Source organism: Aulonocara sp. 'chitande type north' Nkhata Bay, linkage group LG15 (assembly GCF_057382095.1).
Source record: "Aulonocara sp. 'chitande type north' Nkhata Bay isolate Kocher_YH1m ecotype deep benthic linkage group LG15, A_spYH_male_GT1.1, whole genome shotgun sequence".
NCBI classification, from domain to species: domain Eukaryota; kingdom Metazoa; phylum Chordata; class Actinopteri; order Cichliformes; family Cichlidae; genus Aulonocara; species Aulonocara sp. 'chitande type north' Nkhata Bay.
The window spans coordinates 23,358,642-23,382,943 of record NC_141358.1 but is presented as its reverse complement, the minus strand read 5'-3'; the positions used below and the strand labels follow the sequence as shown (position 1 = coordinate 23,382,943).

General features: G+C 40.2%; 2 protein-coding genes across 4 annotated transcripts; one reads left to right on the top strand and one right to left on the bottom strand.

Annotated features, from left to right (window-relative positions):
- The first annotated feature begins 5,408 nt into the window (after positions 1-5,408).
- Positions 5,409-15,800, top strand: LOC147313099 (cytochrome P450 2K4-like). The gene is made up of 9 exons (XM_086265046.1): positions 5,409-5,660; positions 5,755-5,917; positions 6,026-6,175; positions 6,244-6,401; positions 13,791-13,970; positions 14,161-14,302; positions 14,402-14,586; positions 15,018-15,159; positions 15,237-15,800. Exons 1-9 carry the CDS (start codon positions 5,466-5,468, stop codon positions 15,419-15,421), a joined length of 1,500 nt encoding a protein of 499 aa, XP_086121172.1. The 5' UTR covers positions 5,409-5,465; the 3' UTR covers positions 15,422-15,800.
- Positions 15,801-18,423: 2,623 nt separating this feature from the next.
- On the bottom strand, positions 18,424-24,302 carry LOC147313098 (cytochrome P450 2K1-like). 3 transcript variants are annotated; one of them, XM_086265041.1, is made up of 10 exons: positions 24,093-24,302; positions 23,403-23,511; positions 23,120-23,282; positions 22,884-23,033; positions 22,629-22,789; positions 22,338-22,541; positions 22,014-22,155; positions 21,702-21,886; positions 19,522-19,663; positions 18,424-19,440 (listed from the first exon to the last, which is right to left on the bottom strand). In XM_086265041.1, exons 1-10 carry the CDS (start codon positions 24,140-24,142, stop codon positions 19,253-19,255), a joined length of 1,494 nt encoding a protein of 497 aa, XP_086121167.1. In that variant the 5' UTR covers positions 24,143-24,302; the 3' UTR covers positions 18,424-19,252. The 3 variants fall into 3 exon arrangements, with proteins under 3 accessions (XP_086121167.1, XP_086121165.1, XP_086121166.1); XM_086265039.1 differs by lacking the exon at positions 24,093-24,302 and having other exon boundaries at positions 23,403-23,657; XM_086265040.1 differs by lacking the exon at positions 24,093-24,302 and having other exon boundaries at positions 22,362-22,541; positions 23,403-23,657.

The following is a 24,302-nucleotide window of genomic DNA, read 5'->3' as shown; positions in this document are numbered from 1 at the left end:
TAAAATCCTGAATCGATTTTTTTTAATATAAATTTATTTTGCCCGAAATGCCAGAATCTCTGGTGAAATCTCACAAAATTTCAACAACCACCAAACAGCTAAGACAGTAAATGAGAGCAGGAACACGGATTCTGCACAAAGACTTAAACACACAGCGCGACCCGCGGATCAGAATCAGTTAGATGTCGCCTTTCTCACAGTCGGGGCTGAAAGCCGACAGCTCGTTGATTCTGATCTGTCGGCGGGTCCGCGCTTTGTGTTCACGCCCTTTATGCACTGATTCTAAAGCTGTTAGTTTGATGTCTCTCCAAACAATATTGACCGAACCAGCAGCAAAAGAAGATCCAAACTACGCTTCACATAAACATCGTCACGAATTCACTCTGACTTTTACTGTTTTGCTTCGACCACGATGCACAGCTTTCTCTCCGTCTCTCTCTCTCTCTCTGTACTTCAAGAACAGTTTCCCGTCTAAAAATCTGTTTTCTGCATTATTCGCTTGCTTGTTACGCACAAGTCTACCGTTGTTTACAGCGCTGTCGGCCGATGGTGTTTTTTTCATTTTATATACTTCCGAAAAGAAAACCTAATTTCTGCCGTTCAGTACTGAACAAATTTAAACTTTTTAAAATTATGCAAAATGCAAAATGCTTAGCTGTGTCTCTAATAAAACCTCTGTAACTTCAGAGGTAATGTTCATATGTTGATTAATGGTTTTCTTTCGTTTTTGATGTACTGCAGAATATTTTTATAAAATCCCAGGCCAGGAAAATCCCCTTCATGTTTTTCTGTGTTTTATCTTCAGCTACTTTGACACAAAGGCCTCTGCTGTGATGCTCACACCTTTGATAAAGTCTTGCGTGTGTCAGCTTCCTTTAGATACAAAAATATGTAAATGTACTGATCTGAATTATAATATTTCTGACTGTCAAAATTTCCCAGATTCAAATCGAATTGAATCGAATCGAATCGAATTAAATCGAATCATGGATCGAATCGATTTGGGACCTTGTGAATCGGAATTGAATTGATTCTAGAAATCAGTGATGATACCCAGCCCTACATAATATTACCGCATTGTGTGTGTATAACTTCTTTTAAAGTTTCGTGGATATTATACATGGCTATGCTGAGGATATGTCGGCCAATTTCCACTGGAAATGCCTTTTGGTTAAACTGTCAGCAAGGAATTTGCATTTGTACTGTTACATTTTTATATAACTTTAATGCACTTAAAAAAGCTGCTTGTTTAAGTGAAAATACATTGATGGGTTTTTTTTTTTGCACTAATAAAGTTAAGGAGTTGTAAAATATTTTGTCTAGTGTCAATTATATCGTCAGTTATATCGTTATTGCAAATTTTCAAATGTATATCGTGATAAATATTTTGGGTCATATCACCATGCTCTACTACAAATGTCCTACCAATGGCTTGACAAAGCTGGACTGAAAGACAGAGCAGAGTTGCTAATCATTGCTTTAACTGCAAGTTTATTAAAATCCAATGTGTACCACACCAGGCAGAATGCCAGGCGCAGGCTTTGCAAAGATGCCCACAAAATAGACCAGTATCTATCAGTAGAGAGTAATATGCTAGAAGGCAGGTCCTATATAGCTTGCCATAACCAAGTGGCTGTTATAGTACACAGAAATATCTCTGTGGAATATGGGCTGGAAGTCACAAGATCAAAATGGAGTCCTCCTCCAAAATGTAGCTAAGAACAACTGAACTAAAGTCATGTGGGACTTCCAGATACAGAGTGACAAACAGGTAATGCCAAATCAAACAGGGAGAATAGAGGTGGATAAATAGGGAAAAGAAGGCTGATTTAACATTCCAAGTGATAGCCACATGAGGAAGAGAGAACATAAGTTGATAAATGTTAAGGACTAAAACAAAAATAAACAATACAAAAAAAAAACAAATTCAAGATCCATGAACTGAAAGCAAAAAGTCATTACAGGTCTGAACACAAAATAGAAGAATAGAATAAAATAGCGCTTTTTTTGTCATTGGACATGTACCAAAAAATATGCATGCTCCACGCCAACTTTGCAGGAGTGAAAGAAAATATCAATAGTAAAGTCATCAGGAATAAATAGCAAACAGAAGATATCATATGTATATATCAAAGGCGTAGATTTGGTTTTGGCATTGGTGGGGACGGATGATTCAACCACCAAACCCTGCCCTGTTTCTTTTTCTTTTTTTTCCTTTTTGTCTTTGCTTCTTGATTTAAAAAAAAAGAAAAAAGGAGGAATATACTTGCCTGCATATGCTATTCTACATGCTTTTAAACCATTTAAAATTACAATTCATAGCTTTATATGTGAATTATATAATGTTAAATTACAAGATACATGCAGTCACACATGTGCACCACCAAGTCATCATCCAATTTCACCTGTGATCTTCTGTCACCATTGCTCTCTGAGCTTTGTGTTGGTTCTTCTTGGTTCTTGAATAGTCTTAACAGAGTTAAGTAATTCAAAGTAAGTTATTTATGTCTAGTGTAAAATATAACACGCAGAGAAGAAATGTATCCAAATCATATTAAGACATGATAGTAGGTAGTCTAATTTATTTTAGCCTTTCAAGACAAATAGCCTATATTGAGCATCGTGAATATGAATAATAGACAATTGTGATATAAATTGTAAAAAAAACCCCAAAAAACATACAAAATACTTGAAGAGCAATATTATAACTTATAGGCAACATAGGCTAGCGCTTAAATGTTTTTTTTTAGCATCAGACCAGGAGGTTAACCAGTCTGATCCTGCTGGTGAACCCAGCTGGACATGAGGAGCATGCAGTCTATGATGCGGTTATGACTACAGAGGGGACAGGTAAACAGGATACCAGTTAACTCTTTAAAAACGATGTACATAACAGATGTGACTGATAGATTCAAAATGATATTCAGAGTGGTATAAGCACAGGCATAGGTGTTTTGACTAGACTAAGCAAAATTAATGTATTAAAATTGATATGATCCCAAATAAAATAGATTAACAATATTTAAGCATTGGCTGCTATCTCAGTCCATAAATTCCCAGAGCGTATGTCCTACGTTTTATAATGATATACATTATAGGTGAGTCAGATGCTGAAATGGAAGCTATAGAGCCCAGTGAGACAGTAGCAGCATTGCAGCAGAAGGTCCAAGATACTCAGGCAGCTGGAAGTATAGATGCGGACATGGAATTTGATTACGTTGCTCATCTTCAAGCGCAGGATCTACAAATGTTTTTCAGTTACCATCTACAATAGCCCACAAGTTTCCCTAAATTGTTTAACAACAAGCATGCCATCAACCACAAGTGGGTGACATTTAATGAAAAGAACAAACAATCCCTCCATTGTTGTTTTTGGTGTTTGACCTGATAGAAATTGATAATACATTCATAAAAGGTGGTATGAAAGCATGGGAACATATTCATCAGCTCATGAGAAAATTGGAGAGACAGTGTTGATGCATACTTTCTACTGGCTAAGGACAGATGTAAAATTCCTTCTGCAAGACAAAAATGTCTTTAAATCATGAGCATCAGATAATAGAATTTAGATGTGGCAAAAGTCATAGTGGACTTCGTTACAGAGGGATTAGAGGGTGCTTACTCTCCATAAAACACTGCAGTCAATCATGGCAACTTTCTAGAGTTGTTAACCCTTTTGAGGGGGTATGATATGTGCCTTCAACAGCACATTAGAAGTTGTACCAGCCAGATGGAATGACACAGGTGCAAAAGATAGGGGTTCTTTTGTGACCCTTATGTCAAAGGATATAGTCAATAAAGTTGTGGATGCTCTCAGAAAAGTGATAGAGTACAAATGCAAGTGAGACATGTTTTCATTTCAAATTTATATAACCAACAGATGTCAACAGACTAGAACAGTGTGCTATTGTCCTAAGATATGTGACAGACGCCATTCATGAGCACTTTACTGCTGTGGTGGGCTGTGGAAAATCTACAAGGAAGTATTTCACAGAGGCAGTGAAACAAACTTAAGATTAAATCAGTATTCATATTTGCACGTGTGGGCAACTCCACTGATGGTGCTGCCAATATGCAGGAACAACATCATGGGTTCTCTTAATTTCTCTCTGAGAAGTCTCTTACGCTGATCCACATCTGGTGTTATGAACAATTCTCAGTCTTGTATTAACAGACACAACAGATAGTGTGATAGAAACGGAGAAATGGAAAAAGCAAAGGGACACATTGAAACACTTGTGAAGTATAAGGTTGTCCTTATGGCCCATGTCTTCTAATATTTTAGCAGCTCAGTGTTTGGTTGACAGAATAAAGGATAGCCTCATTAAATATATCAGGGAGTTTCAGGGAGTTAAAGGAGCAGCTGATGAGTTTGTGAGTTGGACCAATAAACAACTGGAAGAGACGAACAGTGAGCTAGTTGTGGAGGCTATATTCCACACAAACGTGTTAGAAAAAAAGAAAAGAATGCCACAAGAGCTCTTAGAAGACAACCCTGTACCCTCAACCTGATGCCCCTTTCAGGTCAAGGTCCATAATATCATTCTGGACACTGTTGTTGTTTCTTTTTCAGGTAGAGTAATGATGAACCAGGGCATGTTTAATTACCTGAAAGTGTCAGAAACCAAACGGCAGAAAACGGCATTACGAAATGTTTTAACATTGATACGGGTGTGCGACAAGGCTGTGTCCTATCGCCATTCCTCTTCAACATCGCCATCGACCATGTCATGCGCCGAACAATTGGAACGATGGGTGTCGCTGGACGCAATCCCCTTCAGCAGTTCATGGATTTGGACTTTGCGGACAATGTAGCCTTGCTCGCACCAACACTCCAACGCACACAGACAGCATCGATCTCCGCCCAATGATACACAAGCAGTTGTTTTTATAACATCAGGGTATTATTTATGACGCCCCCTCATGCGTCAAAGCAGATACAATACATGCATACGTTTCTGTTGGGTCTGTGTTTCCACAGCCCCGCTAATTCTAGAGACTTATTCATCATGAAGACGATCTGGCGAGGTGTGAGTCTGAGCGCTGGTCTTAAGAAGCCGGCAATTCCAATTATGCTCAGGTGCAGCCTGTCAGCATGCTGTGGCGGCTCTGCCTAGGGGTGGAAATGCCGGCCCTGTGGGAAGGCCCAGCACTCACCCGGACCATAAAATAGTCAGATGTCTATTCATATTAATGTACAGAATTCACCTGCTTGCTGCTACTACTGCACATTCACCCAGTGTATATACTATATGTAGATATATATAATGTTCTTCCTCTACACCCCCCCCAATTTTTGCACATGTCGAGGAGCGTGTCAGGCTACATTTCACTGTGTGTTATACTTGTATAACTATGCATGTGACAAATAAAGAACCTTGAACCTTGAACCTTGAACCTTGACCATGACACAGTCATCCTGTCTGTCAGTTGGAATAACCAACAGAAGTCACTGAGCTTAAGCCATGGATATACTATATGTTTTTCTCCAGGGGATTTATTCAATTGTTTTGTGTCTGACAGTCCTTCTATTGATCCACTGCCTTTTCTCTAACATAACCCAAAAGGATGGAAAGGAGCCTCCAGGACCCACACCATATCCCATTTTTGGGAACTTCCCGCAGCTGTACCTGAAGAAAACACATGTCACGTTACTGGAGGTGAGGAAGTCATTGGAGGAATTTTCTTTCAATGTATCTGATCATTTTAATGTATTTTAAACAAAGATATATGAACATTTTTTGTTGTTTTTAGCTATCCAAACAATTTGGATCTATTTTCACCATCTATCTGGGGACCAAAAAAGTGGTGGTCCTGGTAGGATACAACGCAGTAAAGGAGGCACTTGTTGACTATGCTGAAGTGTTTGGAGAAAGGGATCTGACACCAATTATTGATGAGCATTTTCAAGGACATGGTGCGTAATTAAGACAAGACTTTTGCAAACACATTTGAGTGTGAGTCATAATTAGCAACTATGTATAACCTTTATCTATATTACTGAAAGTTGTTTCTGTCAAATCAGGTATTGTGTGGGCTAATGATGACACATGGAAAGAGATGAGGCGCTTTTCAATGATCAACCTGAAGGACTTTGGAATGGGAAAGAAAGAATTTGAGGACAAAATCATTGAGGAGTGTCATTACCTTATGGAAGCTTTTAAACAGTTCAAAGGTAAACAGTGAACTGACAGAAACTGCAACTTTTTGATACAAATGAACTTTTTGTAATTTTCTTTGCAGGAGAATTTGATGTCAAGCAATCATTAAACAATGCAACTGCCAATATTTTCTGCTCCTTGATCTATGGCAACAGATTTGATTACAATGACCTGGAGTTTACATCTTTGGTACATCGTACATGTAGAAACACCACACTTTTGAGTGCCCCATCTGTCCAGGTATATTTTAAAGTTTTTAAAGATTTTGTTTGTAAATTCTAACTGACTTTTATAACTAAGGGGCAGTGCTTTGCTTATGTCTGTGTAGTGATATGCTTTCAAATATTTGCTACTGTTCATTTAACTTTGCTTTCTTTTTAATGATCACTTCCTCCAGGGGCTTTACCTTTTCCAAGTGTAACCACTGACTCATTTTAAATAGTTTAGGACAGCCAAACTACGGACCAGTTGCTAGGTTCGGCAGGGCTACAATAGAAAGCGAGGCAAATATGGAATGAAATGGCTGGAGACAGGAATCTGAGCAGCAACGGTTATTATTTTACACAAAATGAAATAAACAAGACACAAATTCCACATTGACAGTAGTAATGGTAATAATAACAATAATAAGAATAAGCCGGAAAAACAAAAAAAACAAAAAAAAAAAAGTCCCTTTGAGCTCAATGTTCAATTGTCTTTTTGTCTTCGGTCATTCGTCATGTCAAAAATTCTTAGTCTAGTTCTTTTTCTCTTTTGTTTGTGGTTTGTGTGTTACCACTTGGGAGTCTCCGTCGAGGAAGAAGAGTAAATTCCTCTGTAAAGTTCAGTCCGGGCTCAGGCTCGCCATCTCCCTCCGGAGAGAATCCATTGTGATCCAAAATCTTAGTTTCTTCCACACGAACAAGAAAAAAACCTAGCCTGCACAACAATATTAACATTATTGCACACAGCCAGCTCCGTTTCTACTCTTGTATCACAGCTATAGCTTTAGTTCTTTATCTCTTTTCACATCTCTTTCACATTACCACAGTAATACATTACAAGCATGCTTTGAATATATCTCTCATTGTGCATGAAATTATTTTAACCACACGTAAAACAACAAATGAATTTCTCGTTCTGTTTTCAACCATGAATTTGTGATTAATAGATATAAACAACAAGATAATAGATTTTTTCAATCATCCTTCAAGTATGCTAAACAAATTCTACCACAAACAGCAAATTACCACTCGCAAATCGGTATGAACAGAAGAAACAACTTTTAGCAACAGACTAACACATTATTATTTTCTATTTATTTATTTATTTTTTGTCCCGTTTGGATCTTTAGCCATCAGAATTGTTGTCGTAAGACCAAGAAAGATGCCAAGCGGATTTATTTTACCAAGTGGATCATCATGGCCTTGCCATATTGGTCCATTTGATTGACCTTTATTATAATTATGTATTTATTTGATTTGATTTTCGGTTGCTACAAACGGGATAGACATGACTGGGGGATAGGACAGGGAGAAAGAATGAAAGAAAGAGAGGGAGAGAAAGAAAAACAGAGGGGAGAAGACACGGTGAGAAAGGGGGGAAGAAAGAAAGAAAAACAAACAAAACACCTGGATCACCTGTGTGGAGAAAAAAAACAGAAGAGAAAACAAACAAAAAATTAGCAACATAATAAATACAACACCATCACAATAAACTAGCTAGCAGTAGATAACAGTAGATACTAAATATTAAACGCTATTGTGCAGCACACAAGATAGACAGCGCACAATGTGCTTTGAGGCAGCAGCCAAGAAAGGTGTAGTCCGCGTCTGTGAATACCCGTGTGTACACCTGTGTGCATACCTGTGTGGATCAGCATGCTTGCATTCCAAAGGTTTCTCCATGTAACGATCTGCTAGGGAGTGTGGGGAGCCATAGCCCCGTCCCCCAGGGCATGAAGCAGGTATGGAGGAGATCCAGGCCCCAGACATCCAGAGGCCCCAGAGTATGAGGACCCGAAGAGGACCACCAAAGGGGGGGAACACAATAGTGCCCTGCAGACTGTTCACAAAGCTGAGGGATCTGGGACTTAACAGCCGTCTGTGTGCATGGGTGTTGGACTTCCTCACTGGCAGAACTCAGGTGGTGAGGGTGGGCAGGTGCTTCTCCAACAGCATCACCATCAACACAGGAGCACCTCAGGGATGTGTCCTCTCGCCACTGCTCTACTCCCTCTACACTTCAGACTGTGTGGCCACCCATGGCTCCAACACCATTGTGAAGTTTGCTGACGACACAGTGGTGTTGGGTGCCATCTCCAACAACGATGAGGCGGCCTACATGGATGAAGTGAAGAATCTGGCATCGTGGTGCCAGGACAACCACCTCCAGCTGAACGTCAGCAAGACCAAGGAGCTGGTGGTGGACTTCAGAAGGGGTCAGCACAGAGACTACAAGCCCATCATCATCAATGGAGCTCCAGTGGAGAGGGTGCAGTCCTTCAAGTATCTTGGTGTCCACATCTCCTCAGACCTGACATGGGCTGCCCACATTCAGGTCCAGACCAAAAAGGCTAGGCAGCGCCTGTATCACCTACGACAACTGTGGAAGTTCAGGGTCTCTCCAAAGATCCTCAGGATTTTCTATACAGGCGCTGTGGAGAGCATCCTCACACAGAACATGACATCGTGGTTTGGGAACAGCTGTGTGAAGGACCAAAAAGCTCTCCAGAGAGTGATCCGTACAGCAGAACGCTGCTGCAGGATTGCTCTCCCCCCGCTTCAGGACACCTACACCAGGAGATGCTGGACTAGAGCAGCGCAGATACTGAAGGACCCATCCCATCCTGGCAACAAACTGTTCCAACTTGTGCAATCTGGTAGAAGGTTCCGCATCTTCCGGGCAAGGACAGAGAGACTCAAGAGGAGCTTCTATCCCCAAGCCATCCGTGCCCTAAACACACACACCCGCCCTCTCACATCATCTATAATTGACTGAGACAGGACTCTCTTCCAGACACTCTAAACCAAGGCACAATGTACATTTCAATTCCTTTAATTTTAAATATGTTTATATTGTCTATCCTGTAAAATAGTCAGATGTCTATTCATATTAATGTACAGAATTCACCTGCTTGCTGCTACTACTGCACATTCACCCAGTGTATATACTATATGTATGTATATATATATATAATGTTCTTCCTCTACCCCCCCCCCCCCAATTTTTGCACATGTCGAGGAGCGTGTCAGGCTACATTTCACTGTGTGTTATACTTGTACAACTATGCATGTGACAAATAAACAACCTTGAACCTTGAACCGTGCCACCCTCCTAGGAAGAGCTGAGTAGATCCCCAAACGAGAGGTCACCCAGGAGCTATGGAGCAGAAGCCAGAGGGGGTTGCAGTGGCATGCCCGCGGGCTCTGCCGGCAGCCAGCTGTGCCAGAGAGGACCGAGCTTCAGGCCCAGAGGCCTGAGGCCTGAGGGTACCCCACCCCCCGGAAAGGGGCCCACAGGCGCCAGGCCCCGCCAATCGGCCACCAGGAGTGAGCCGGTACATACATGAGCGCCCAGCCCCAGTCGACAAGAACCACCAAAACACCAACGTCTGAGGGCATCAGCCACCGGCAGGGAGTGTGGTGAGGGGAGATAGGCCTCCATACTTTGGAGGGCCATAGATGTACCCAGAGAGGTTGAGTCTAAGACCCAACCTGACATATAGACACAGACGAACAGGCGCACGCGGACACAAACGTGCCTTCCCACCCCCATATACACAACCAAATACTCGGCACTCACCCAACGTGTAGACAGACACAAATAGACACTGCACAGACAGTCACACTCCCCAAACATACTCTATATCCCAGGTCCAGGTACCCCCGCCCCCAGAGGGGCAAGCCGCACCTAGACCCAGGAGATGTAACCCTTCTCTGGGGTGGAGGCAAGCGGACCACCTCCTTATCTGCAGTAGCAGGGAGGCCCTGCATCCCAGACCCCAATCTGACGGCCAGCACCTCCTCCCAGCCCCTCAGCCCTGACGGCTAACAGAACCGGGGTGAGTGAAGACCTCAAACCTCCCTACACCCGCTCATATGTAGTGTTGCTGTGTGCTGTTCTAAAGTGCATTTAAAACACAGGAGAGCATGTTCCTGCTTCCTATCAGAGAGCTCCTTCCGAAAACCCTCAGTGTCTATATGCATTTAAAATTGTGGGTAGGGCACCAGTGCCAGAGGTGGGTTGGAATACACCGACCATCCTCTGGATGCTGTAAAAGGTGCCCACCCCCAAGGCCCTATATGTATGTGTTATGTGAGAGTGTGAGTAATGTGGATGTCTAGGTTGCAGAATAAAATTGAGGCACAGGCGGCCAGAAGGGGACAGAGGGGGAGTGCCTCCCCTACACCCCAAGCCCTGCGTGTGTGGGTGTGTGTGGTAGAGTGGGAATAGGGAGGCAGCTGAGGATGGGGAGGGAAGAAAGGGAGGGGCAAGCGGCCCCTCCCTGGGGCCAGCTCCCCCGCTGACCCCAGTAGGCACCCCCACACTCTGGAACCCACCAGGGCAAGGGGGCCCAGACCCATCCGGACCGGGGCCCGCAGCAGCAGCACAGAGTCCGGGGTAGCCCACCCGACTCCACCCCAGAGAAAACTGCACCCACCCCATCATCCAATCATCTCCCAAACTACACAAGACAATAGACACCCAGGTTGAGTTCCTTCTCTACCTCTCCTATATCTCTCCCCCACCTGCAGAGTGAGCTCCTGTAGTGAGGAGACCACCTGCAAAGATATAACAGCCTCCCCACCAGTTAGAGAGCCCCCTAGTTGGGCCGATGCATCAGAGATCCCCTGCACTGGGGCTGAGCCCCCCTGCACCCACCCGCCCACAGCTCCGGCGACACAACAGCCAGGACCCAAGCCCCCAAGGCCCAGCCAGCACCCCAGACCGGGGGCGGAGCACCCCCAGACCCCCAAGCCTCCACGCCCGTCCCGGACCCACCCAGGGGCAGCCAGGCTACCAGGCCAGTAACCAACGTCGGCCAGCACACACCCTCCCCCATCTCCGCTGTACGCAGCCACAAGGAAAACACCATCTAAGAGCCACCAGAGCCCCTAACCAGTTCATGGCCACGTCCCCCGGGTTAGGCCCTCCAGGGAAAACGTCCCTAGGGACTCCCCAGACGCCCTAAGGCCGTCCCTACCCCCATATCAACCACAATAGTGAAGGCAGGACCAAACCATGACCCCCCACCCCCACTAGGTGATGAAGCTGATCAAAGGAGCCCAAAGGGATTGATCAAATGTGATGGCAGAGGCTGTATCAAGACTAATGTGATCTATTAGATGGTTTTTATATTGGTTAGAATTAAGATTATTTTTATTTTTCCAGTTAATGAGGACCATTTTTTTGGCAATGCATAGGGCCGTAAAAACAACGTGGGCTGTGTTTATTTCTGCAGTGACCTCATCCAAGTTGCCCAGCAAGCATACTAAAGGGGAGGCTGGAATGTTACATTTCAGACACTTTGATAAGTCTTCACATTTCTCACGCCAAAACTTCTGAACTGGTGGACAGAACCAAAGAGCGTGGATGTAATTGTCCGGTGTATTTGCTAGACAGTGTGAGCAGTTGTTGGAAGGTGTATAGGCCATCTTGAACATCCTATGACCAGTATAGTGCACTCTATGTATTATTTTGTATTGTATTAATTGCAAACTGGGATTTCTGATCCATTGAAAGGTTTTTAAGCATATCTGAGACCAAAGGTTTTGGTCTAAGTTGATCGATAAATCTGCTTCCCATTTTGCAATAGGAAGGGATATTGATTCATCTATTTTAGAAAGTGTTCTGTATATTTAAAACAATAATTTGGGGGCTTTTAGGTTAAAAAATTCCACAACACTTGGTGGTGTTTGTAATTCAGCTTCACTGGGATTAAATTTCTTTTTTACTATGGATTTAATTTGTTGATATTCCAAAAATCGTTTCTTGGAGAGTCGAAAATACGAGTTGTCGCCGACCAGAAACGGGAGCTGGAAGCATGTAAATATAATAATAACCACTGCAGCTAACAAGAATGCCTGACGAGCCCAGTTGTAAGTAAGCTATTTAGACTCGACTGTGTTCGTGTTTTTTTCCGAAACAATAAGTTCCTTTTGGAGCAGCCTTTCAATGCTTCTCTCTGTCTCTTGCTAGCAAAGTTGACCCAGACAACAAAGTAAAGCTAGTTTTCGGCTACGAGCCCAACACGGAACCCGACGTATTAGCCAGAGGTCCCTTTACTACGGTTCGGAGCCATAGACCTGTTTTATATACGTGAGGAATATTCTTATATATGAGATCGCTGCAAAAAGTGCAGCCTTACCTAATGTCCACCCTACTGTTAGTCATTTTATATTAAGATTTAAAAATCTAGTTGGTATTGGTACGGCGAGTAGCCTTCAGTAATAGTAATAAATCACACAGCAATAGTACATTCATGTACGGTAGTTGTAAACAGCATGATAATATATTAAGTAATCCAAAGTATTCAGAATATGTTACTCTCATTGACTAATGTAACAGAATACGTTACAAAATACATTTTCGGGCATGTATTCTGTAATCTGTAGTGGAATACATTTTAAAAGTAACCTTCCAAACACTGTGGAGACCAATGACAATGTAAACAAAAAGGGGAGACACAAGGACACACAGCAACACACATATCACCAACACACAGAGGACTAAGGCTACGTTCACACTGCAGACGAAAGCACATCAAATCCGACTTTTTTGACCCTATGCGACCCATATCCGATCATGGTATGACAGTTTGAACAGCAGAAATTCAGTATTTTCAAATGCAACCTAGGTCACTTTCGTATGTGGTACTGAATCCGATACATATCTGATGTTTTAGAAAGTGACTGCTCTTTGAATGGTCATGTCACATTTAATCCGTCTTTTATGTCACTGACACAAGACGCCAATTATCAGCGCCGGAGAAGATAAACCTCTGAGTGGAGGTAGCAGCCACTGCTCCAAACGAGGCCAATGTTAAAGCACGGGCACTCTTTTTTTCTCAGTGTCCTTCTTTCTCTAATTATTTGTCAAAATTCTGTTGGTTGCGACTGTGCAGAAATTGATAGACTACTGGAACAACACCTACTAGCTTTGTAGCCGCCATTTTACTGCCATAAACAGAGCACGTTGTGTGTGACGTCTCTTTTGCGCATGCGGGCACTTTGAGGGCAGTGAACCGTTCACACTAGAGCGCGTTTGCTTTCACATTTTATTTGTAGTATGAACAACCAGACAAAAAAAAATTGTATTTGATCAAAGAATTGAAATTGAGCATTAAGACCCGCAGTGTGAACGTAGCCTTTGACACAACAGAAACCCAATAGACAAGAAACTAAAGTGTTCATAAGAATACCTCATGATGTAATAAGAATAACCTCAGAACTAACCAGTAAACTTAAATTACACTGGAGGGTGGCACGGTCCCCCCCTTACTTGACATTTCTGATTTTAAAAATAAAATCATAACAAACCATAATCCTTTAAACTACTTTCAGACACATTAGTTTTTCTTCTTATGAAATGAACAAACATTTGCTTGCCCTTTTAAATACTAACACAGATGCATTTGGGTTTTTACAGCTTTATAACATGGTCCCGTGGATTGGCAAATGGTTCTCTTACCCAAATGAATTCAAAAAAGCATTTGCAGCCAATAGGGAACAACAGAGGAAATTGGTGAGTCATTTGAAAGAAACTCTCGATCCAAAGATGTGCAGAGGATTTGTGGATGCCTTTCTGATTCACCAAGACAATTTGGAGGTGAGGAACAAAAATTTATACAATGCTGATATTGTTTTTTAAAGAGCAATGGCAATAATGTGAACACGTTATCCTAACCTGGTGGTGCTTCTGCCCAACTGGTGAATAGAAATCTGTTTAACACAGCAATGTGAATCTGTGTCATAATCAAAAGCTTTAGCTGTTGAATAACTTCTGGTTTTATACGCAGAAATCTGGAATTACCACCAGTCATTTCCACAATGAAAACCTCTTGATAACAATAATGAATTTATTTGTTGCTGGCACTGAAACATCAGCACGCACAGTCACATGGGGACTTTTTCTTATGGCCAAGTATCCAAAGATACAGGGTAAGAACCTGTAAATGTTCAAAGTGCTTGCAAACAACAAAAATTTATGTTACACTGAAGTCAGATTTATTACATCCTTCGAGCCCTTTCATCTTCCAGAGAAGGTCCGGGAGGAGCTAAGTAGTGTAGTGGGAAATCGTCAGGTTCAGTTTAAAGACAGGACAGAGCTGCCTTTCACCAATGCTGTCATCCATGAGACACAGAGGCTAACAGCTGTTGCTGCCCTGGGGCTTCCTCACAGAACTTCACAGGACATTACCTTTAGAGGTCACTTCATTAAGAAGGTAAAATATATCAGAAAACAAATGATGTGTTTATTATATATTGAAGCTTAAAAAATAATCATATTTTGATTACTAAAACATCGTCACAGATGTGGAAAAAGAGAGTTGAATGATTCTTTCTCTCAGTGTTTGATTATCAAATTGAAGATCAACATTTCATGGAATTTGCAGTAGTCAGCATGTTCCAGCATCAAGGAGGAAATATTCTGTGATCAATATTTATAGAATACAACAGTGTGAAAAATGTTCATCAGCTTGATTTTTTTTAAGCTAGATTAAATGAATCAAGTAGGTTTTCAAAAACTCATTTTGTCCCAGATGAAATTTTGTTTTGAAGTCACAGCTAAAAAATAATATTTGATTTTTGTGTAATATCCTGTGAATACATATTAAAAAAGGGAGGAAAAAAGTTTGGTTTGTGTATTCAACAGGGGACAGCTGTGTATCCTTTCCTGTTTTCTGTTCTGTCTGATGAGAGTAAATGGGAGAAACCGTACACTTTTTATCCGGAACACTTCCTGGACAAAGATGGAAAGTTTATCCAGTGTGATGCCTTCATGGTTTTTTCTGCAGGTTTGTAATCAACTTCTTGTCATCACCCAGATTACTATCAGATAAAATGTAGTGTATTTTTTTGTTTTCTATTTCAGGTCGCAGGGTTTGTCCCGGAGCAAATCTGGCCAGAACGGAAGTCTTCATCTTCTTCACCACCCTTCTGCAGCACTTCCGAATTACTTTTCCACCTGGAGTTTCAGAGGATGAACTGCTTCTATCACCATCTGATAGTCTCATCCTTAACCCTTCAAATGTTAAACTGTGTGCTGTCCCCTTGTGAAGGGGTGGTGTTTCTTTGATTCTTCTTTAAGCAAGCAAAATCAGTTTGAGACTCCGAAAGAAACCTGCAGCACCACGAGGAGCTTTGTAAGGATATTTTTGATTCATGTCAATTAGCTTGAATAAAAATGTACACTTAAACACAAGAAAACGAATCGATGAGTGAGTGGAAAGACAAATTGATCTGTGAACTAATGATAATCAATTATAATCTTCATCTTTAGGAGCTGGTTAAAGCAGAGATAAATGTAGAATGCAGCTAAAATAAAGCAAAATGTAACTAACAAAGTGTGCAGGTCAGTACATAAAAGGTGTGGTTTGCCACTGTTAAAGTATTTCTGTATCAACCAACAACCAAATATATCTTTAACTTCAACCAAGTTCTCAGGTGGATTTTCTTGTACATTGCATACATGTGTTAATTGAACATGGTGACTCCATTGTGGTCAGAGAAGTGACTTGTTCCAAGCAATGTGAGTTTCACTTGTGCTACTGTTATAAATGTATTTAAAGGTTTCTGACATTGTAGAATTTGTAGTATGTCAGGAGGCGGAGCAAGACACTTTGAATAACAATGATACACAGTGAGAAATATGAAACAATGATCCTAAAAATACTGGCAATTACCAGTGCTACCTTCCCAGCCTCCTCATATACACCTTTGGTATCAATTTCAAAATCCTGTATCACCTTGTTTCCGAGTAATTACATTCACAAGAATTTCAGAAAGCTTGACCTCTGACCTTGACTTTGAAGTCAACGTTACTGAGATTTAAACTCATCTAAGATTTTTAATAAATGCTAGTTCTCATACAGCACTTACTCTACCTGAACACTTAAAGCACTTCATGCAATTTGCCTCATTGCCCCATTTATACATGCATAAGTACCTTGTATCTAACATTCACACACATTCATAACCGATGATACAAGAAGAGGATAGGTTAATTGATCAATCTAAATTGTCCATAGGTGTGAATGCAGGAGTGAATGTGAGTGTGAATGGTTGTCTGTCTCTGTGTGTTAGCCCTGCGTCAGACTGGCGACCTGTCCATGGCATGCCCTGCATCTCGCCCTATGACAGCTGGGATAGGCTCCAACAGACAGACCAAGACAGACTGTCTGTCCGGGACTGAAAAGTGGTGGTAGAAGAGAGACAGGGGCTCTTGTTGATGATAGGTGATTACTCACTCTTACTTTTTGTCAGTTAAACTACTTTGTAAATCATTCACACATCATTCCCATGATTTTATGGTCTAGTAGTGATCCACTGAAGTACATGATGTACTTTTTGAACTTTGGCTTGTTGTGAAACCGTTCTTTTTCTCAGTGTTTGCATTTAGGCCAAAGGAAACTCAGTAAGAGGTCATTGCCATTTTGTTCTGTGTCAAAGGCAATTCAAAAGGGGTTTATTTCTTTTTCCGAATCACATGATTGGCTTTGAAATAACAAATAGTAATAGTAATAATGATAAAAACAGAAAGAACTAATTCAAATAATACAAAAAATATGGCCTCTTTTAGTGCATGACATTCGGGAGTACATCGACTTTGGAACAAAAGCAGCAACACAGCAATATTTTTTCTCTTCAATTATAAATTTCTATTGAAATTGTTGAATTCTTAACAGACCGACAGAAGTTTCTATGGCACACCTCTTCACCACATACAGTCCCTGGGACTCATATGCTATCACAATAGTCACTTCTTAGTGTGAGAACTGCTAAGAAGACACAGGTTTTCTTCTATGACCACAAGTCCAGGAAATTAAAAGCTGCTTGCTTTTCTTAAAGCACTTAGTCTTGTCTAGATAAATGTATAATGCATAGACAGGAAAAAGTGAATTCACCTCTGGGGCAGCTATAGGTGGACTCTTGGAAGAGGAGATAAAATAGATGAGCAGCATTTGGTTTAAAGTTTTTTTTTTCTGTAGACAGCCAGCAGACGAGGGTGGAAAAATACAGTAGAAAGATTCTGTATGAATTCCACTTACATATAAAACAGCATACTGCTCAAATATTATCAAGCAATGAATGTATTTGAGTGAAATGATAATGACTAAAAACAGAAATACTGACACAATCCAACCTCTGGCTGTTTATAAGGCCCTAGTAGTCTCCCAGATGTCATCTCTTTCTTTAGAGAAGCTTCACCGGCTTGAAAGATGCCAGCTAAGGCATTACTTATCCTGCTTCTCACTAAATGTGATTTATGAGAACTCTCTCTCTCTCTCTCTCTCTCTCTCTCTCTCTCTCTCTCTCTCTCTCTCTCTCTATATATATATATATATATATATATATATATATATATATATAAATACTTTTTATTTTTATTTAAATCACAAAACCCAAGTTTGTATTAAATTATAAGAAATAAATACAATATAGAGTTAAGCTGTTACAGTTTAGGACATAGCTTTCTTTTTAAATCTCAGGTGTATTTTCCTGTGTACTTGTACACCTGTGTGGTCACCCCAATGATTGCAAGAAAGTAACTAAACCCAAGCAACCCTAGGTTTCGCTCTTTTTCAGTCAACAGACATCACATTTCAAATGGCATTTGGTACATCAAATTATGTCTTACTGTTTTAACAGAATTTCTAACACTACAATAACGACAGATACTTTCTTCAAATTATAGATACTGCATAAAAATATGTCATGAATATTTATAAAAGATCTCATATCTCAAAGTTGAACATTGCTTTGAATTGAATTGTTTTTGAAATGAATATTCTTTAAATAAAAACGTTAACCATGGACAGGTACACTATGACAAAAAAAAACCAAAAAAAACTTGTCTCTTGTCTTGTTGTTACTTCCCTGATGGAGGATGAGCATATCTGCATTAAAACACTTTCAAAATAAATCACTTCATTCCTCTCATATGTCTCTATACTAGTATATGATCCATTTGTGTGATGCTAAACTACATAAAACAGGACCATTTGGACCTCTCACCAAAGAACAAGGTGGAGATTTACAGGTAAGAAGAAAAGGCAGTCTTGTTCTTCAAAATCAGTTTATTTCATTTCGCACTTCATGTGAGCTTCTCTGAAATAACAAAGAATAGAAAAAAACAGAAAGCACTAAAGGCTGAATTCCTTGACAGGCGTCAGGGTAGGACAACTTTGGAAAAAAATGCAACTTCATCACACGCAGGAAATAGCATCAAGTTTGTGAGGTGAAGGAATGAGGGTACTAGTTGGAGTTCATCCTTTGAAATGCTAGGTGCAGGAGTGAAACGGCAGTGCTGTTTACACAAGTAAATACAAAGTGCATTTTCTAAAGTTTCTGTGTTTTATTATTAAGGGGAAAAAAAATCCAAGCCTGTGCGAAAACGTGAATGTTCAGCCTATTTACATTGTTTCTTATTAGCTAGGCCCTGGGACGTAAAATGCCGGTTAACTGGTTAGATTTGTTTTCATATTCCACTCTCCATGTTCTAGATGTTGGATCTGCAGAATGGTCATTTTCAGTCTTCTCTGTCTGTCAGTGTGTCATGCAGTTTGACAAGATTAACAACCTTGGCAAAGAAGGGTGCCCATCTCCAGCTCATGCAAAAGCATACACGTATCAATGAAGCCCAAATGGTTACAATGAGTTGGGCTTCATTAGTTTGTAAAGGCCGATCCATATGCCTATGATAACTATGATAACTAAAAACAGAACCATATGCTCATATTTTCATAAAAATCGGAGGATTGAAATGTTGTAGAAATGAAATAAAGGGCTGATAAAAAAAACCCCAACCAAACAAGAAACTACCCAAAAGAACTCATTTTTATAAAAGGATTGAGAAGATAGGACAACTTTGTTTAGACTGCCTCCTTCTTACATACAGGGAACAGCACATAGTTTGTGAGGTGAAGGGCTGAGAGTAATGCCCACAACTGCAGTCAGATCTAACTCTTCTTCTGAAACTCCAGGTGCAGGAGTGAAACGAAAATGTTGAAGGAGGGTGGTGAAGAAGAGGAAGAGCTCCATCCTGGCCAGACTCTCTCCGAGGCAAATCCTGCGACCTGCAAGAGAGAATTCATGAAACATTTCTGGCTCTCTTGTGAGTCAAAGTAAACTAAACAGTGATGGCTGAGCTCACAAACCTGCAGAAAATGGAATGAAGGCATCTCGCTTGACAAACTTTTTCTCTTTGTCCAGGAAGTGAGCAGGATAAAAGCTGTGCGGTCTTTCCCACTCGTTGGGATCATGCAGGGCAGATGTCAAGAGAGGAAACACTGTGGTTCCCTGCAAAAATTACAATACACAAACTGAAAATGCTTTTTATATGATACATTTTAATAGCTTACAGAAGTTACTTATGTTACTAATGTCAAACTTCTTCTAGCAAAGGTAATGAGGGGGGTTATGGTCAATGGCTGTCTGATCAGCATGATCAGACATGTTAATACTTGATATTAACAGTATGTTACAAGCCATTTTCAGAATATCTTTAAAGGGTAAATTCAATAGTTTTATGTTAAATACCTTTTTAACAGTGAAGAAATATTAAATATACATTCTACTTAAGTAAAGATAGACATGACAACCCCTTTTACAGTACAATCAAAAACACTGTAGAATACAAATCCAGTTACTAGTTTAACAACAGTATATATATATATATTTTTAAACTTTTTTATGGGTGATATTTCATTACATAATTTCCCATTTATTTTAATTTATTCTACCATAAAATTCGATACATTTTCCATTGTGTAATTACTAAAAAATTCTATATTCTATATTTTTATGGTAGTAAAAGGACATTTTGTTATTTAACTTTAAATTTGTTTTTCGGTCGCCCCAGAAAATCACAGTTTATTACTCAAGGTGGAGTATTTGAATCAGCTGGGTATCCAGACAAGAGGGAAATACAAATCCAGATTAGCTGCAACACAGATTAATTGATCAGCATTTTTTTCCCTTTGCATATAGGCTGTGATCAGCAGCATATTGGTGAAAATACTTGCATTCTTCTATAACAGTTTTGTAATTCTTCTTTTTTTTTTTTATTATTCATCTGCTGCCTTTAGCGCCCTCTTCTGTCACACTGTCTTCCTGCATGTCTTCCTGCACTGCTATCTTCATGTTTCCTCCTGCCTGCTCTCTTTTCACCATTGTCCAACATGCTTAATATCCCTCCTCAAACAAATGTATAAATAATCTCAATCTTGGCTCTTTGAATTTGTCTCTAAACTGCTCAGCCTGAGCCTTCCCTCTGATGTAATCCTTTATAATGGTGTCTTTTGTCAAATTAATCAGCATTTATTTACTTAATGCGTTTGATGGCCTGCATGTCGTTGTTGCACTTTTTTTCTAATATTATTGTGAACAGCAGGCAACTTCCTCTTTTTTTTCCCTTTCAGCTATTCCCTTTAGCGCCCTGTTCTTTCACATTAACCTTCTGCATGTCCTCCTTCTTCACTATTTAAATACATCTTCTCTGTGGTCTTCATCTTTTCCTCCTGCCTGGCTGCTCTGTCTTCACCATTGTCCAAAATCCTTAATTCCCCCACTCTGCATATGTCCAAACAATCTCAACTTTGCCTCTCTTACTTTGTCTCCAGAGTGTTCAAACTAGAATCCATCATATGCATTTTGCTTTTTTCTGCTCTTTATAATTATTAATTGGTTCTGCACTCACTTTAGCTTCTTTTTTGCATGCTGTTTTAAAAGGAGGATTGTTGGCGTGCCACTTTAGCTCAGTGGGTGAGCAGGCAGCTACACGGCTGGAGAAAGAAGGCTCAGGTGTGAGTCTGACCTGCAGCCCTTTGCTGTGTGTCTTTCCCCTCTTTCTTCCCAGTTTCCTGTCTACGTTAACTGCTACATAATCCAATAAAGGCAAAATTGCCAGAAAAAAATATCTAAAAGAAAAAGAGCATTGTGAATCTGTACAATATTATCACGAAAAACAGAACAGCACACTAAAAGGCACATAATCTATTCTCCAGTTTCACATTTTACAAAGTTTTGCAAGGTGCTTTTGTTGTTTTTTAGTTGTTTTTTTACGATAACTTGTGTAATTCTTGCCTGTATGATTTTAAAGCTTTCTTTTGCTGGCAGCAGTTTTCCTGCCAACCTCCCTGTAAGCTTCAGTTTCCTGCTGACAGGTAAATCAGTAGAAGCAATGCCTATGCCTTTGTCTGCATTTAGGCTGACCTGCCTGTCGTCATGTATCATGGCCCCAACTTGAAAGGACATTGTTCATATTGCATTTATTTTTTCCATCAAGATATTTCTTTGGTATATCTTCGGTTTTCCATAGTAAGTGTGTTAGTGTTACCTTCTCAATAAAGTGACCCTGAAAAGTGATGTCTCGGGTGGTTTTGTGAGGAAGTGCAGTGGGGATGATGCTGCTCAGTCTCTGTGTCTCATGGATGACGGCGTCAGTGAAGGGAAGGTTTTTCCTATCGGCAACCTGCACCTGTCGATCTCCTATGACCCTCCTCAGCTCTTCCTGGACCTCATCTGAAGCATAAAAGAGTGCAGTGGACACATCCCCATTACCTGACTAAAACACTTCACTTATACTAAATAAATACATAAAAGCTTTGTGGTTCACTTGATCTTGTCTTTTTTTACTTAGGCTTCTCACCCTGTATCTCTGGATATTTGGCCATAAGCAGAAGTCCCCATCTCAGTGTAGTTGATGTTGTCTCAGTGCCGGCAACAAACAGATTCATGACTGTTATCATAAGGTTTTCATTATGGAAGTGACTGTTGGTAATCCCAGATTCCTGCACATAGACATTTAACAGAAAAGTCACTCAAATCATTCTAATCCTAAAGTTTAGTTGAGTTGCAAATCAACAGAGGTTTCAGATACATTTCAAAGTTCTATGAACACACAGCTACAGTTTTGGGCAGGAACATGCACAATTTCACCCTGAGCTTCAGTTAAACATCCGAGAACACCAACTTGAAAGATGATAGACAGTCCAACCTCCAGATTTTGTTTGCGGACGAGAAAGGCATCCACAAAGCCTCTGCACATCTGGGGATTCAGACTCTCTTTTAAGCGACTGAAGATGGCTCGGTTTTGTTTCTTATTAGCAGAATATATTTTGTGTATTTCATTTCTGTCCCCAGTCCACTTGAAGAGCGATGGAAACATGTCAAAGATCTGTCAAAGTTGACAAAGTAATGCTTTATGCAAAGCAAAATAAATAATACTGTCAGTGAATATACTTCAAAAAGTAGCAATTAATACCTGTATTGAGGGACTTCCACCAAGTCTAACAATTCTGGATGTTCTCTTTACCAGAAGTATAAACTCTGGATCATTATATTCAAATCTGCTGCCATAGACGATGGAGCAGATAATATTAGAGACTGCACAGTTAACTGGTTGGGTTGTGTCAAAAGCTTCTCCTGTTACAACAGAAATAAAATAGCACATGAACTTTAGAAAAAATGTCAGTTTATTTACTATTTACTAAACTCAACACAATGTGATTAGTTTTACCTTGAAATTTCTTAAAAACTTCGATGAGGTATTGACATTCTTCAATTATTTTGTCCTCACATGCTCTCTTGCCCATCCCAAAGTCTCTCAGGTTAGTCAGTGCAAAGCGCCTCATTTCTTTCCATGAATCGCCGTTGGACCACACAACCCCTGAAATGAAATTTTTACAAAGTAGTTTAACTAACACTAGATTCTGAAAAATACATTTATTGTAGCATAATAGTCACTTTTCATACCATGTCCTTGACTAAGTTCACGCATGATCTCCGGTTTATTTCTGTCTCCAAACACGTCATCATAGTCTACAAGTGCCTCCTTCACTGTCTTGTATCCTGCCAGGACCACCACTTTTTTAGTTCCCAGATAGACCGTGAAGACTGATCCATATTTCTTGGATAACTAAGAACAGAAAAAAGTTCATTCTTTGACACAAATCCAACAAAACAAATGTAGGCAGCTCCCTGTAGAGCTGAATCTTGAAAACCACCTAAAAGAAAAGTAATGCAAAAACAAACTCACCTCCAGTAATGTGTTGTAGGGTTTTTTCAGGTCAAGCTGAAGTAGGTTCCCAAGCAACGGAAGTGGTCTGGGTCCTGGAGGCTCCTTACCATGTTTTTTGGTACTGAAACTGGAAGGGGAGATTAAATACATGAACAGGAAAACTGTGAAAGCCCCCAACAAGAATGTGTAACTGAAGCAATGGAGAAAAACATCTAATATCCCCATGATTATAAAACAAAATGTCCTCTGATAGTTCTTTGTACACAGCGACTCACTGACCCAGCATTTGGTACTGAAGTTCTTTTTCTTTCTTTTTTTTGTTTCTTAGTTGACCAATCTAGACATCCACTACAAGGGGGTGGGAAAATGCAGTAGAAAGGTTAATCTGAATGACTTAGTAAATCATTACTGTTAGCAAGCTGTTACTTTGCTATATACTGATATTGATTTTCAACTCAGAAAGACCTGTCACCGAATTCTTATTGTTTAACCACAGTCAAACAATGAGTGTATTTGAGTTAAAGGATCATGAATAAAAAGTGAAATAGTGACAAAATCCGTTCGATTTCTCTGCTTCTTTTAAAGGCCTTAGGAATCTTCCAGATATTATCCCTTACAGTTATTTGTATTTAATCATGAGAAATAAATGTAATATAGAGCTAAGCTGTTACTGTTTGGAAAACAGATTTATAAAAATGCCGGACTTACCACTGAAGACCTGAATCATGAGTAGCAGCTGTTCTCGTGATGAACACCATTAAGATGGTTACAGTTTGATACAAAAATAAAGTTGTTTTTGTTTTTTTGTTTTTTTTGCTTCAGCCAAGTTCTCAAGCTTATTTTTCTGTGCAGTTGTACAACTGTGTGGTCACCCCAGTGATTTCAAGCAAGTAACTATTTGCTATTTGGGGGAGACCA